Source organism: Puntigrus tetrazona, chromosome 12, assembly GCF_018831695.1.
Source record: "Puntigrus tetrazona isolate hp1 chromosome 12, ASM1883169v1, whole genome shotgun sequence".
NCBI lineage: Eukaryota > Metazoa > Chordata > Actinopteri > Cypriniformes > Cyprinidae > Puntigrus > Puntigrus tetrazona.
Window position 1 is genome coordinate 4138869 of NC_056710.1, and position 16028 is coordinate 4154896.

A 16028-nucleotide genomic window follows, 5' to 3' on the forward strand; every position below is an offset into this window, starting at 1 on the left:
CAAAGTTCTTCTGGATTTAGTCTGTCTCTGTTTATTCTTGTCATTGCAGACAGACTTGGTTGAGGAGGATGATCTCTGTGTGAAACGCTGGCTGCTGTCAGACTTTTTAGCTGGTAAAAATACTAGTGTTCTGTTTGAATGGAAAAGTTAATATAAAGTAAAAGGGCAATAGTGAAGCAGAAGGATTCATTTTGGAAAAATCATTTTTATTAGTTTGTCCCCTATCATTCTGTGAACATTGCAAACAAACTCTTGCATTTATCACTTTGGTCTGGCTGTCAGTCAGAATAAGTGTTGAAAATATGCTGATATGATGCCGCTATACAGCTCAATTGTTAAAGGCCTGTTTGTAAAGGAGTGTTGTTAGGAATAGCTCCATCCTTTGAAGCCCTGGTGTGCAATGACAAAAGGCACTAACAGAGGTAATGTAACTGTAGGCTGGCTCACACACACACATACTCTTCAGTTAAAAATAAATGTGACAGGTCACATGTTGGCTGATGTGGACACAGTGGACATGAACCGCAGGGAGGGTGCTGTTCATGTTTTTAGAGTCCAGGAGCAGGAGTGCATGAGGAAGATGGTGGAGGTGTTTTATCAATCTGCCTCTTTCAGGCCACACGGTCTCCTGAATTCCTGACCTCTCTCGTGGATCCATTTATTTGACACTGACGGAAAGAAAGACAGAACGGATAAGGCATCAGAGAGATTGTTTTTTAAATCCTCTAAGACATCCATTGCGCCATCTCAAGCTAAATAGATAAATACATGGTGAAGCCGGATTCAAGAAAGCAACAGGGTTGAAAGCTCATAACATTTTTAGGAAGCTTTAGAACAGATATTACTGTGTGAACAAAATAATAATAAAAAAAACGATTTAATACATTCTTTTAACAAGTTCTGATTGTAACAGGGTTGACAACATGACTTCAAGACTTTTAAATAATAGATTATGCCATCTAAAACGTGTATATTTGCTAAAACAGCAGGAAATACAAAAAAGCATTGAGTTTAATTTGATATTATATTTGCTTGACTGCATGACTAAAAAAAAAAAAAGTAACACTGTGTCCTAACTACACGTGATGCGATGCCGCGTCGCGCGGTAAAAGGATTCCATGTTTCCATGGCGACACAAAATGTTTTATTTGAAAGGGTTTCTTTTTCCGCGGTAGCAACAACAGCATACAAACTATATCAGTTACTCAGTATGCACATTTAATGATGTTAAAAAGCTTTAATATTTATGATTTAGACTCTAAATGTATCAATTTCGTTGCGAGAGCTCTGCACTTCCAGAGAGAGCCCGCCCACGCACGCACGCTTCTGATTGGCTATGGTATTTGATTCATTCTGTCATGTCGTGTCGTGTCGCAGTGTCGCATCGCGTCTAGTGTGAACATCTTGTCGTGTTGTGTATAGTTAGGACAAGGTTTAATGCTGATGGTAAAATAGTTGATATTTTTAAAGCTTGAGAGAAAACCTAATTCAAAAAAAAACTATTCAAGATAAAGCTTTAGGTGTGGACTTATTTGTCTTCACTTCTTAAAAAGGTGAAGTAATTTAAAGGATTTTATTCAGTTATGGGATAAAATATTCTTATTTTATTATATTTGATTAATATTCAACCCTGTTACCATCATAACTATCACAGTTACAGTGTTGACTTATAATCATTATAATACCTTGTGGTAGTGTTATGCCAACTAAAATGTGCTTATTTGTTAATACAGCAGGAAATACACATCAAAAAAGTGCATGAATTATTAGCAAAAATAAAAGCAATGATGGTAACAGTTGATGATTTTAGATAAATCAATCATAAAAGCTAAGATAAAGTATTAAATATGAGAAGACTTTTTTGTGTTCTATCCTGAAAGGTTGATGAAGTCATTATTTTTAGAAACAATAATTATGATGGTAACAGGGATGACGTATAACATGTTTTCAAGACGCCAGATGCTTTTAAATGCAAGTTTCAACTAAAACGTGCTTGCTTGTAACACAGCAGGAAATACTCAAAGCAATAAAAAAAACGGTTTGTGCTGCGCAGAGATGAGCAACTTCGGTCCTGCAGGGCCACTGTCATGCAGAATTTAGCTCTAATACCTATTTTTAATAATAATTAGTGTTTTCAGAAAACATACAAAGCCATTTTTATATAGAAAATAGCACGATGCATTCAGAGAATTTAAAAAAATCTGATAATACACTGTGTCTGAGACACTCACCCCATTTGTTACCCAGCAGTACTGGACAAGCTGCGTGTCTCGTGCTGTAATCTCCCTCTCCATTGGGAAACAGATTGTACCAGAACACGGCTGTACCCTGAAGACATACACACACACACACACACACAAAGTGCCAATTACTAATAGGAAAGGCAGCAGTGTCATTTACTTCACACTTAAGAATATTCTTACCACAACAAGTATTAATTCGAAAAGTATGCTACGGTATATCACAAGGGCAGGTAAAATATTAATCATATTTGTTGCAAAAATAATTATATTGTGATCTTACATTACATTGATATCTGTAAAAATACTATTTTTTTTATAAAACCCTCAAACATATAAACAAACAGCACCTTCATTGGCTTTACTGCAGCTCCAACTTCTGGAAAGACTGTGGCGCCACCTGCAGCTACATCACTCATCTGCAACAAAGTCCATCTTTTACAAAAAAAATTCATAGGAAGTGAGAGAATCATGGCAGGACAAATCAAATCATACTCACGTAGAAGAGCCAGGTTGCTATTCGATTTCCTGTGCCCAGCTCTTTAAATGCATCTGGTTCATCTTTCTGGTGGAAAAATGTTAAAATGACACATTATGAAATAACAGCATGTGTGACCACCCTGCATTCTCAGTGTAACGATTAAAGAACTTTGTATTTACCCGTCCAAAGTCAAAATGGGGCTCATATTGTCCACCAACACCATAATTTGCCACCTAAGAGAGCAAGAATGTATAAATTCAAAAATACTGAACCTCATTCTTCTCAGTCTTAACCGTTAAACGCCTCGTGAACTGTACCTGTAACTCTTCTGCTGTTTTGACATTGAGGCCTGTGATGTCTTCTATACGCTGGTTTATGCGATCCACAACAGGATGCTCATAAGCCGCCAACCACGCACTGATAGAAGAGACAATAATAACCACGAAACTTCATACTTTTATAGTGTTACATTTCATTATGTTTTAAAGCAGAATTAATCCAGCTGCAGGTAAAGCAATGTTTAGTATTGTTAGTATGCAAAACTCATCACCGCCAAGCATGTCACAATTGCCCATCCTCTTATTTAGGTTAATAAGATACTGTATATTCATGAACTCGTTAATCGGTCTGCGAGTTACTGATAGGAATGAGTCTGTGTTGGGTTGGTTTGGAGCAGGTAATTTTGTGATGAGACAGCCAAGGTTACAGAAACGCTGTAAATAATTTACAAGGGCAGCATGACTTTAAATAGCGAAACCGAATTTTTTTTATCACAAGAGGCACCCATGCAGTCCACAGTATCAGAGGTTATGCAGGTATCATGAGTTTTTTTCAATTTTGCAACAGCGTGTGAAAGATTTCTCATTTTTTAATATGAACTTCTCACATTAAAAAAAAGCAAAAGAGTTGTTTGTTGTGTTTTTTGATTATAATTATATCAAACCTAAGCAAGTTTATGAGTAATTTGACAGAAATGAGAGTGCAACAAATCAATAAATATTTAACATTAAAATAATACAAACAAAAAATATATATTCTGAGTATTCTGAAAAAATTATACATATACAGACGTGGACAAAATTGTTGGTACCCTTTGGTCAATGAAAGAAAAAGTCACAATGGTCACAGAAATAACTGTTATCTGACAAAAGTAATAATAAATAAAAATTCTATAAATGTTAACCAATGAAAGTCAGACATTGTTTTTCAACCATGCTTCAACAGAATTATTTAAAAAAATAAACTCACGAAACAGGCATGGACAAAAATGATGGTACCCCTAGAAAACACTGAAAATAATGTGACCAAAGGGACATGTTAATTCAAGGTGTGTCCACTAATTAGCATCACAGGTGTCTACAACCTTGTAATCAGCCATTGGGCCTATATATATGGCTCCAGGTAATCACTGTGTTGTTTGGTGATATGGTGTGTACCACACTCGACATGGACCAGAGGAAGCAAAGGAAAGAGTGTCTCAAGAGATCAGAAAGAAAATTATAGACAAGCATGTTAAAAGGTAAAGGCTATAAGACCATCAAGCAACTAGATGTTCCTGTGACTACAGTTGCACATATTATTCAGAAGTTTAAGATCCAGGTAGCCAACCTCCTGACGTGGCCGCAGGAGGAAAATTGATGACAAATCTAAGAGACGGATAATCAATGGTAACAAAAGAGCCTAGAAAGCTAAAGAGATTCATGCTCAAGGAACATCAGTGTCAGATCGCAATCCGTCGTTGTTTGAGCCAAAGTTTCTCATTGTTGAAAAACGAATCATTTAATATGAACTACATCTGACAAGCCACATTCTGGGAGAATGTCCTGTGGAAGAAAAGCACATCAGCTGTAAAGAGTTGTTTGTTTTGTTTTTCTGATTATAATAATGTCAAACCTAAGCAAGTTTATGAGTAATTTGACAGAGTCTCATTGATACAGTTGAAGTGCTCAGTGAGTTGGAAAGCAGATCATGTTGTACACATGTTGACAAACCTAAAGCTTCTGGGAGAATGTCCTGTGGACAATGAGACAAAAATCTGTCAGGAAATGGTCAGTCTTTTGGTACAATGAAATCGTGGACTATCAAGGAAGGACAATGACCCAAAACACATGGGTCTTGCAACAGGACACTAAATCTAAAGAACCCAAGAATGGCTAAAGAGAAAAAATTGGACTATTGTAAAGTGGCCTTCTATGAGCCCTGACCTCAATCCTATTGAGCATCTTTGGAAGGAGCTGAAACATACAGTCTGGAAAAGGCACCCTTCAAACCGGACACAACTGGAGCAGTTTGCTCATGAGGAGTGGGCCAAAATACCTGCTGAGAGGTGCAGAAGTCTCATTGACAGTTACAGGAAGCGTTTGATTGCAGTGATTGCCTCAAAGGTTGCGCAACAAAATATTAAGTTAGGGTACCATCATTTTTGTCCAGGTCTGTTTCATGAGTTTATTTTTTTAATAATTCTGTTGAAGCATGGTTGAAAAACAATGTCTGACTTTCATTGGTTAACATTTATAGAATTTTATTATTATTACTTTTGTCAGATTAAAGTTATTTCTGTGACCATTGTGAAATTCATTGACAAATAACAATTTTGTCCACGTCTGTATATAAAATAACAAAATTCAATTATTTTAATGTATCTAGGAATTTTTTCCCCCTAATATTTAACCATTGACTTAAGCCATTTAACATTACAGTATAACTTCTAATTTAAGAGAACATAAAAAAATCTTCACATGAACCCATTATTTACCTCTATACCCACAGCAAGTAGAAAATATACAGAAATTTAATTGAACTCATCAAACACTAAATTAAACAGATGAACCCTTAAAGCTAGAAAAAAACGCTATTGATTTGCTCTTTTTTCCTTTTGTTCTTTGATTAACAGACATCATAAAGTTACATGGATCTGACACACATTCTCAGTTTCATTCGTGCTTTAATATGAAATCATACAGGCTACAATTTTTTGTATATATATATATATATATATATATATATATATATTTATTTATTTATTTATTTATTTATTTATCTAAAAACATGTCCTAACCCCTCAAGTATGTTCCACTAGTTTCTAAGAAAACTCAACTGTCTCAGTAACTATTACTCTTATGTTTTTCCACACCTGTATGCACGTTTTGTCTGAATTACACCAAATACATCTGTTCAACAGACTGAGGCCAACAAAGAGAATTCTGGGTAATACAGGGAAGGGGGAGCAGACAGATGTGACCTCTGCCCTTCATTTTTGACCCCTTACCTCTTGGAGACTCTGTACTGGGCGGTGGTGAGTTTGCCAGTTTCAGGGTCATGCACGGTGGCGCGCCTGAGCTATAGAGCCAGCACACAGAAAAACAGAGAAGATAGAAAGAGAGAGGTGAAAGGTGCTGTCACTATATTCTGCTGCTGTTATACCAACTGTGGACTTGGACTGCATGGGTGGTTTATAAGCGACACTGCCGGGGTTGAAGTGCTACTGCTACCGAGTTCACTGATTATGTACCTGTTGTGTGTAAAGAAGCAGTGGAAAAGCAACATTCCCAAGAACAGCTGAACAAATAGGGATATCTATTTATTATGCATTGCAAATGGTTATGTATGGTCTGGTATGTACTCTGCAATGACACTAGAATGGAGTCAACTATGTCAAAACGATATAAGTATATACTACAAATATAACATTTCAGTGTTTATAATATCATTTATTAGTATTATATAGCATTTATTAGTATTATATATATATAGTATTATTAGTTTTAGTTATACATTTTTGTTATACATTTCATTGTTATGGCGATTTTTGGCCATTTGGCAATGTATTTTAGATACAAATATACAAAAACACTAAATCAACATATTAGAATGATTATAAAAGATCAAACTGCAATTGAATCTTAAAATATATCAAAACAGAAAGCTGTCTCTTAATTTATTTACACTATTGCTGTTTTACAGTATTCCTATTTGTAAAACTACACAGCGTGATAAAAAATTATTCCAAACTTTGTCTGGGCCCATACTACTCGTGATATAAATCCCCTTTGTCTGGGCTCTAGTTGCTTTTCCAGCATGCAGCAGGGGGAAGTGGTGGGTTGGCTGTGCTACAGGCCAAAAAGAGCCTTACCTTTTACTGATGCGATACTGGGCAGTCTCTAGAACACCAGTAATGGGGTTGGAGATGGTGGCTCTGCGCAGCTGTTGAGCCAACCGGCCAAGAGTACACAAGTTATACAGCAGCTGTAGTCTCAGTGACAGACTACAGACCAACACACTCTTTCTGTTTGTCATGATATCTGATTAACTTGAGCACCAGCATTCTAACTCTACATGAGCCTTTGTTTACAGAATGATAACGGGTCAGGGAGAAGTGTTATCATAAGGTGATTTTACTTGCTTATTTTAACGTAATATTATCCTTGCTGATATAATAATACCAAAAAAATAAAAATGTCGGAACTGGTACATTTACAATTGTGTTACTTACAGTTCAAATGAAATTCAAGGTGCAGTAAATACTGCTGACATAAATACACAGGTTTTTGCTTACAGTGTTGTTGTGGAAATACTCTTTTCAAAAAAGTCATATTTGTGGATCTTATGGAATGTGTCTGATAAAAGGGAGGTCTTCATTTAATCATTTTAAACATATTTCATGTCTGATGTCTCCTTGATCTGTGCTTACATATTTAAAAAAAATGCTTCAATTAAATCTGGTAAAGATATTAAGAGGTCATGACTCTTCAGAAGACTTCTTCATTGTCTTTCTAAACTTTTGAAGCTTGAATCTTTGCATGGACTTTTAACCGATGAAGTCATTATGAGGTGAGTAAATGATGACCCTGTGTGATGAGAGTGTGTGTGTGTGTCCAAAACGATGGATATTTGAATGCATACAAAAGTAGAACTCACTCTTGGTTTGGCCAATTCCTTGACCTTCTCCATTTCGCTTTCTGTGATAATATTGTGGTAACGGATGATACGTGGACGATCCCATTCATCCTCTTGTCTCACTGGGCCGATTATGTAATAGGGATGTCTGTTGCTGTTGTAGTAACGGCACGACAAGCGTCTCTGTCTGCGAGGGTTCTGTAAGATTGAGAACATATATAAATATCAGACATTTCATTCATATCTTGGGCACGACAGATAAATAAATAAAACGGTTGGTATTTTATGCTCTTGAAGCATTTGACTTATGTTTGCAATATGCATTCAGCTTTGGTCATCTGATTGGACAAAAATAGAGCTTTGTGTTCCACCTTTGGTGTTCAGAAATCATTTTAAATCCTGTATTTAATCATTAATTATCTCATATACATACACCACTACTTCATAAATAAGTCAGGTTATATCAAAGTAAAAACAGCTGAAATGGTTGAATTTGGTGGCTGTGGAGCTAGAGCTGAACTGATATATTAAAAATGAAACAGTTAATGAATCAGCATTTTGTGCTTAATGTTACATTCCAGTGAATATTTATATTAATGCAGCCATTACGGTATTTTATTATTCACCATTCTGACTCCTTGTCCTCTGCATAGCTGCTCATATTTCCTCTTTTCAGGGAGATATCCTCCTTTCTCAACCGTATTTTCTTGTTCATTCTTGCTCTCTTCCTTGACACTCTGATCCTTCTCAGCCTTCTTCTGTTTGGCTAGCTGGTAGTCAAAATATTTTAGGTTCCCAAGTGCTCGCTGGTGCTCAGGATCTGTACAGGAGAGATAAATGTGTTAAACATTTTGTACTAGTTTGGACAACTGTTGAATGTCTCAAACATCTGTAATAGGCAACATTTAAGCAACAGCCAAGGAACAGTTGATTTCACAGGTATGATATTCTGGTCCCCTTTCCTCAATACCATGTGCAAATTGTGTTTAAATTAGGGATGCATTGAGAAAAAAAACCTAAAACCATTTGTTTTTATCAAATATATTGCAATATGAAAAAAATGCACAAGATTATTTGAACAGTCAGTTAGTAGGGTGATTTCGTTGGTGATTGTGTCCATAGAAAATGTCATTTTTACTGTGATTTTTTTCATTTAAAATCCTTTATGACTGCAAGATTTGGGAAAATCTTGAAAATTTGGTTTAGTGCATACTATTTTTGCCAAAATCAAAATCAAACAACTTCAGAGAAAAATATCTTTCCGCTTCATCTTTCATACCTTCCTATAACAATTCAATAGGAATATTAAATTTATATAATTTTATTAGATTGATTATCTTTTTATTGCAATCATTAAGTAAAAAATATGAAACAAAAACAACAAATACTGTACATTAAAAAAATATTTTACTATAAAATGACAATACTAATAATACTACTAATCTTAATTTCTTGATTTTCAAATGATAAACCATGGAATTTCATTTCGTCAGTAATGTAAGAGTAAGGCTTGGCTTTGTGTGTTCGATTACACACATGAAGCCCATGATATTAGTATCTCAAAACACTTCACAGTAACTGAGGCATTACCAGAATTCGAACCTCTCTATTATGAACTAAACGTATGTGAATTCTGCACTTGAAGCCAGTAAAGCATATATTTATTTTATTAAATCACAGTCTGCGCATTTGACAATCAAACTAAGCCATATTGTGATATGATGAGTATTGTAGAGCAGACTAACCCACACTCAGCAGTCTCTTGGTATGGTCCAGAGCTCTTTCCAGCTCCCCCTGCTGGTAGACAGAGTAGCTGAGGTAGTCCAGAACAGTCACAATTTTAACGGTGGATTCTTCTCCTTCATCCAACTGCTTGAGTGCCTGGACCATCCATAACTCTGTATGGTAGTAGTCTGCCTCAGAATAGGCGATTTTTCCCAGCTCGAAACAATCCTCTACCGTCATGGTGCTTTTAAACGGCAAGCCTGTAGTAACGCCTACAAGAAAACATGCAAAGAGATCATAAAAAAAATGTAAAAAGGAAACAGTTTGGAAACAGGAGCGCTCATACTCACCAGGAAGGTTTCCAGATGAGATGGTCTGTGTGTCCAGCTCATAGGTGTCCTGCAGTCGGAGGAGAGCTTTGGCTGCACCGGTCTGGTCTTCATCATTAGGGAAAAACTGACGCTGAATGGTCAGGTTTGAGATAAAACCTAGAAGAAAATGTTTGTTTATCAACAACAAATTATAATAAAAACTTTTGACTTATAGTGTTCAATCAATAGGACACATTTCTTAATAAGTAGGTCACTTTTTTTTTTTTTTAAATAAACTTTCAGCTTGCCACAACAAAACAAATTGCATCAAAATGCACTAAAACTATCATACACGGTTCAAATTAAGTCCTTTTACCCAAGTTTTTACCTAATCTGCAGCATGTAACATGGTCCATGTTTACATTACAGTACAATTTTTTTTCCACCTTTTATATTGATGTTTATGAAATTGAAAGACCATCTGTGTAGGTGTTCATAATTTTCACAGTATCTCGTTTTAGATTTGTAGTATATTTAATGTGGTAATAAGGAAGAATAGAAAATATTGTATTATGTTTTCAGTATTTAGCTTGAAAAATTGGATATTTAGACATTTTAAAAAGGCGATAAAAGGATTGAGAAATAAGATCTAGTGGTTTTTCAAGAGTCTCTACTCATTTTCTAATATTTTCAGTATTTCTGAGAACAGTCACCTAATATTAGTATTTTGTGGTAAATATTTTATAATAAGTGTATCAGTTGTAAATGCTGAATAAAGAGATGTTAATATGAATTACAGTAAAACTAACCGTCAGACATGTCTTTGAGCACGAGGTCTTCCACTTCACCCCACTCCGTGTTTAGCCTCTTCATGAGTTTAAAGGCATTGACAGGGTGACCCAAAAAGCCCTCTGGGTCCTGTGTGGCTGTCGCTGTTAAAGCGTCCAGCTTCTCAGCCCACCTGACAACACACAATGTCAGACTGGCTTTATTGTCATATCAATTACTTGCAGCTCGCACACAGTAAAATTGGGGGCTCATCAACTGTCTAATGAGATAAAGTTGACAGATCTCATGTGCATAAGAGTGTCTATATATAAATGATACTATACATACATATATATATACACATACACATTATTACTCACTGTTTTACTTGCTCCAGTTTGCTCTCTTCTGCTTTGATGTAGTCTTTCAATGACGTCACCAGGTCTTTTTCTGTGTACAGCAAATCTGTCATGTGACCTGCCAGGACAGTACACAGGTTGAAATGAGTATCAGCGATTAGTCAATGACCGGACTGTTTTCTCCACAACACCTGTCAGCTGCATCTTCTAATATTCTACTAATACATAATCAGTGGTAAACATTCACGAACACGGGTTTGGAGGCTTGTGTTACCTGTTAGAACCTGTGCGAATATTTAAATAAAAAGGTGAAAAGGTTGCATACCAATGGATGTGAAGAAGTCATTGTGAGCAGAAGAAGACTTTAGCAGAGAAATTAGCAAAATACAGCACACACTCCTAACTCCCATCTTCACCCTTTTCAAGAAACAACCTAAAAGAGAAAAAATTGATTCGGATTATAAAATTATACACAGCTCTCTGCAATATTTTGCACTGTTGCAGGGTAATCGTTAAATAACATTAAAACTACTGTTAACCAGAAGAAGATATTTCACCAAGATCAGTCGATCAACTTTAGTCAAATAACAAATTCCAATGAAAAAAGGCTTGGATATGGAAGTTGTTAATATTTTATGCAAAAGATGGGCACACTGCATCTGAATGAAGAATCAAAATAAATACATCTATAAAAAGCTGTACACACAGCTACAAACACGCACACAACATTAACAGCGTAAATAAGAGCTTGGTAAGGAACGTCTATTGAGTTAATTTAGCTAATTCATAACCAAAGGTTTTATTTAAGGTACAGTTCACACCAAAATAAAAACTTCACGTTATTTCAAACGTGCATTTCTTTCTTCTGCAGAAACAAGGGTTTCCAAATAGCATTGGCTTCCATTGCGTGATTTGATGTTGACAGAACTGAACTACCCCTTTAATATCACAGCAGAATAATAAACTTTTCACAGCTGCTGTATGTATTTCCGCAGTTATTACACTGCAGTGAAGCATACAAGAACATGCGGCGTGACGAGATCTTCTGAGCTAGACAGACTGTCCACTCAAAATCCCTCTGGCACTGTGAAACAAGACAGGGCTGCCAGCTCACCGCCATTCAGTTCACTTCAATTTATAAATAGAGCAGAACAACTGAGCAGATTGCACTTCTTGAACTTCTTCCTTCCCTATTTTATTAATTTTTTTTTGTCCATTCTAAATAGTATGCAATATAAGAATCCCAAATCACAGTGCTTCAAAAAATGCCAAAGGAGTGCCAAAGGAAAATAATTATTTACATATATAAATACAAATAAATAATTATTTTCCTAAATTATTATATTGTTATTTCCATTATAACTGTAATGAATTTAATGCTTCTTTGCAATATATATATATATATATATATATATATATATATATATATATATATATATATATATATATATATATATATATATATATATATATTAAGGAAGCATTAAATTGATCACAATTATAATGGAATTAATTTACAATGATGTACAATTTACAATAATGATATGATTATATCTTACATTATTGTTGTTTTACTGTACTTTTTGATCAAACCAGAGACGTCTTGAACTTGTGAACAAAACCCAATCCTTAAGTAACTCTTCCTAAGCATCATGGCTGAGTTTAACATTGCTTAACTATCATTTTTAGCTTGCTAAATTAATGTGACCTATATTTCACTTTGGTGGCTTCAAGCACAATAGAAACTGCAGCAGTTCATTGTGTTTTAGTAGGTTACTCACACAATGGGTGTCTGGTTAGGTTAAGAGTCACTCATTTCACCTGTTCAAAAAACATTAAAAGAGAAACTAGAAACTAACAGCTTTACCTGTCAGATTGTGGGTCTGTAAGGAGGGTCTCTTTTAACTTTCCAAACCGTAATTCTTAACTAAACAAGACAAGACCGCCGTTCCTGAATCACTAAAATGCATATTTGGAAATACTGTGTTCGGACCGCTGCTTGACCTAAACGTAACTTCAGATTTCTGGAGATAAAAAAAAAAAACACTCAAAAAAGCAAACAAAAGCAAAACAGGTTACGAACGCATTTCCCAGCTGTTTCCAAAAACTCAACCATTTGTTAGGAGCAAAAACAGCTGCTAAAACAAGCACTACAGGAATTTGCAAAAATACAAATAACACCTGAAAACAGTTGCAAACAAACCACTTTATATTCCTCCTGTGAAAACAAATGGCTGTTAAAAATGTTTGCTAATGCTTGCTAACTCGAAAAGACAAGAATGTGATGAGAACATGTGACTCGACTAAACCTTTGAGGAACTAGTGTTAACTTGTAAAAAAAAAAAAGGCTTGCCTAAAATCCTGCAGTGAATACACTAAAAAAAGCAATAGCCTGGGGTGAAGTCAGGGAAGGTTACTGGATGTGGTCACCATGACAGACAAATTCTACACCAATCCTTACCACCAATAGCAAGTTTCAGTAAAACATAAGAAAAGTGAGTTCACAAAAACCATAATGGTTAATGGTGAGTTCACTAAATCCAAATGGAAAATGGTTACCGTGGTAACATTTTTGTACAGAATCAAAAATACATACACTAAAATGTATTTGAAACAGATTTCATGCTACGTATACTATAAATGCATTGCCTACATACAACTAAAGACTTACTGAAGTACATTTGATTGTGGATCTATTGCAAGCATGCTTTATATACACTTTAAACAGCCTGTCTTGCTTTAAAAAAAACAAAAAAAAAACAATATTATATAAAGACTGTACAATCCTGATATTAAAACACATTTTAGGCTTAATAATAATAAATGTGCATGGTACACATGTATATGTAATTGAAAATAAGTACTACTAATAAAATTTGTAATATAAATATAATAAAGTATATAAATAAAATTACCATTTTTATATCAGTAAGTCTCAAGCGATGTGTCAGTGTCAATTGATTTGGACTACACTTAGTATGAAATAAATGCATTTTAAATATATTAGTTTTTTATTATATTGGATTTGATAGCTGTAATTGTGTTACTGTAACTTTAAAAAAAAAAATACAAAACTACTTGTCAAGTAAGCTAAAACATGCTCCATAAATTATCAGTCGGAAATAGGCCTATTATTTAATGACTGTGCAACTTGACTTCTAGGGCCTAATTTTAAAGGCGAGTCGGACAGAAATACAGCGTCAATAACACTAATTTAAAAAGTACACTAGTATTAACATATGTACTGTTTTGGTTATGTTTTTTTATGTACCATGGTAATACCATGATACAATATAAGCTCTTTTTCTAAAACTAAGGGACACGTTACTTGTGCAAACGGAATACTCTGCTCTGATGTTAACCACACTGATAAAACTTATAATAAGTTATTCTTACAGTGTTTTACAGTTAGCGGGATATTTGTAAACGGAGGAGGATTGAGTGCCACGTCCATTCCCCTCCCCCAGTACATCACCCAAACACTGTAACTGTACTAGTTATACAAACTTCTTCCTTCACTGCCACAACTCGCGTATTTTCTCTATATTTTCACCGCTGCAAATGACCAAAAACTATCCTATTCATTTTTTCAGAACATATACGAAGAGGCGAACCTCTTGCTATCTCAAAACCAATTCATTATATTCAAATGAAACCAAAAATAGTTCGGTGCTCTGGTTTAATAAATAAGTGCACTTTATTTTCACCGTATTATATAAATATATATATTTATTCTCGATATCAGTTTATACGTTACGCTCACGTAACAAACAAGTATTTGAAAATAATCCTGGATCTGCGGATAAGTAATGTATATGAGATTTCATGATCACGGTGTTTCGTGTTAATCCGTACGCAGAACAACCGATAATGTTTACGCCCCAAAAACAAATAATAAATGAATACAATAAAACATGCTAACAACCCGGCATTTTACATGGAAGGCGAGCGACGGTGGCACACGGAACGGGAAAACTATAGAAATATGCGGGGAAATTTCTAGAGTGTCTTGAGTCCGTGTCTGTGATAGTGCATGAGATCATCTCTGGGTATATTTACTCAGGCGTAATAAACAGGGCAACTTACTGTTCCTCACTGGAATGCGTCGATGTTTCAAACAGGGAAAATGTTGTTTGTTTAGCTCCTCTTCCTCTCTCGTTCCTCCGCGGCTCGTTTGCTTTGCTACAGAGCTGTGGAGTTCAGCGCTGCTGAACTGTGTTGAGGGCTTCAGAGAACAAATGGCTGAGCTGCAGCGCCATCTGCTGTTCATAAGGAGAAAGCGTACTACGGTCTTCCGACTCTTCTGATATATTGGAACGTATGCATTTCAGATGTTGTACGTACTGTATCAACCTTGTTTCATGGGTGATATGGCTCATATTCCTTTCAAACATATCTTGGTAGACAGGTTTTGACAAAAGTTGGACAAAATTGTCCGGCTGAGGAACTTAAAAAAATAAAATAAAAAATAAAATAATAATAATAATAATAATAATAATAATAATAATAATAATAATAATAATAATAATAATAATAATAAAAATAAATGCATAAATAAATATTTTCACCAATGAGTAGGTACTTTAAAGTTACTATCTAGAGTATTATGGGATAATTTATATTTTATAATGGATTTCACATTTCAACACCAGAGGTCTGAGATAAAGGTTAAAAAAGCAAAATAACATAAATAGGTCATTAAAATAAATAAATGAATGTTATTTAAAATGTTATGGAAATTTTGCGTAATTATATGGCACAGTGATGACAACTATTGCCATAATACTTTGATAAACTTGTGCTATTGAGTTGAATAACTTTTGATGTTATATGTACAAAAAATAAATAGATATATATGAAAAAATATTTTTTTAAAGATTATTTAGTAAAGAGATTTTATATATTTATGTAGTTATACTAACAGAATGTTTTCACGGGCTTAATAGCAATTGCATTTAAATGTATTATTACAATTACACTAAATATACACTAAATGTAATATCCTATAGTCAGAACATCAAAATAAATACTTCTTTCAAGCAGGACAAAAGATTCTAACTTAAATACACTTTAAGATAAAGCTTTTCATCTGAGTATTTGTGCTTTCTTTAGGCCCTGTTTTAATTAAAACACGTAAGTAATTAAAACGTTTAATTAAAAACGTAATTTAATTGATATTGCGTTATCTTCAGGTAGCCTACATTTGTTTTTAAATTTGTCTATTTAAAAAAAAGATGTAAAGGCCACA

At 34.6% G+C, this 16028-nt stretch overlaps 1 protein-coding gene across 3 annotated transcripts; it reads right to left on the reverse strand.

The window, feature by feature from the left end:
- Positions 1 to 191: 191 nt before the first annotated feature.
- p4ha1a (prolyl 4-hydroxylase, alpha polypeptide I a) lies at positions 192 to 15007 on the reverse strand. 3 transcript variants are annotated; one of them, XM_043254367.1, is made up of 16 exons: positions 14867 to 15007; positions 11106 to 11213; positions 10802 to 10898; positions 10463 to 10614; positions 9693 to 9830; positions 9363 to 9614; positions 8244 to 8437; positions 7639 to 7815; positions 6854 to 6924; positions 5990 to 6055; positions 3039 to 3138; positions 2901 to 2954; positions 2740 to 2805; positions 2591 to 2659; positions 2232 to 2328; positions 192 to 668 (listed from the first exon to the last, which is right to left on the reverse strand). In XM_043254367.1, the coding sequence occupies exons 2-16, from the start codon at positions 11188 to 11190 to the stop codon at positions 598 to 600; spliced, it is 1689 nt and encodes a 562-aa protein (XP_043110302.1). In that variant the 5' UTR covers positions 11191 to 11213; positions 14867 to 15007; the 3' UTR covers positions 192 to 597. The 3 variants fall into 3 exon arrangements, with proteins under 3 accessions (XP_043110302.1, XP_043110301.1, XP_043110299.1); XM_043254366.1 differs by lacking the exon at positions 6854 to 6924 and having other exon boundaries at positions 5990 to 6060; XM_043254364.1 differs by lacking the exon at positions 5990 to 6055.
- Between the last annotated feature and the right edge of the window lie 1021 nt (positions 15008 to 16028).

Excerpts from the sequence above, each read along its gene's own strand:
- p4ha1a (XM_043254367.1), bottom strand. The coding sequence starts at position 11,190 with ATGGGAGTTAGGAGTGTGTGCTGTATTTTGCTAATTTCTCTGCTAAAG. Across the intron at positions 10,899-11,105 it reads TGACTTCTTCACATCCATTG|GTCACATGACAGATTTGCTG; the intron begins GTATGCAACCTT and ends CTGTCCTGGCAG. Across the intron at positions 2,660-2,739 it reads TAGCAACCTGGCTCTTCTAC|ATGAGTGATGTAGCTGCAGG; the intron begins GTGAGTATGATT and ends ACTTTGTTGCAG.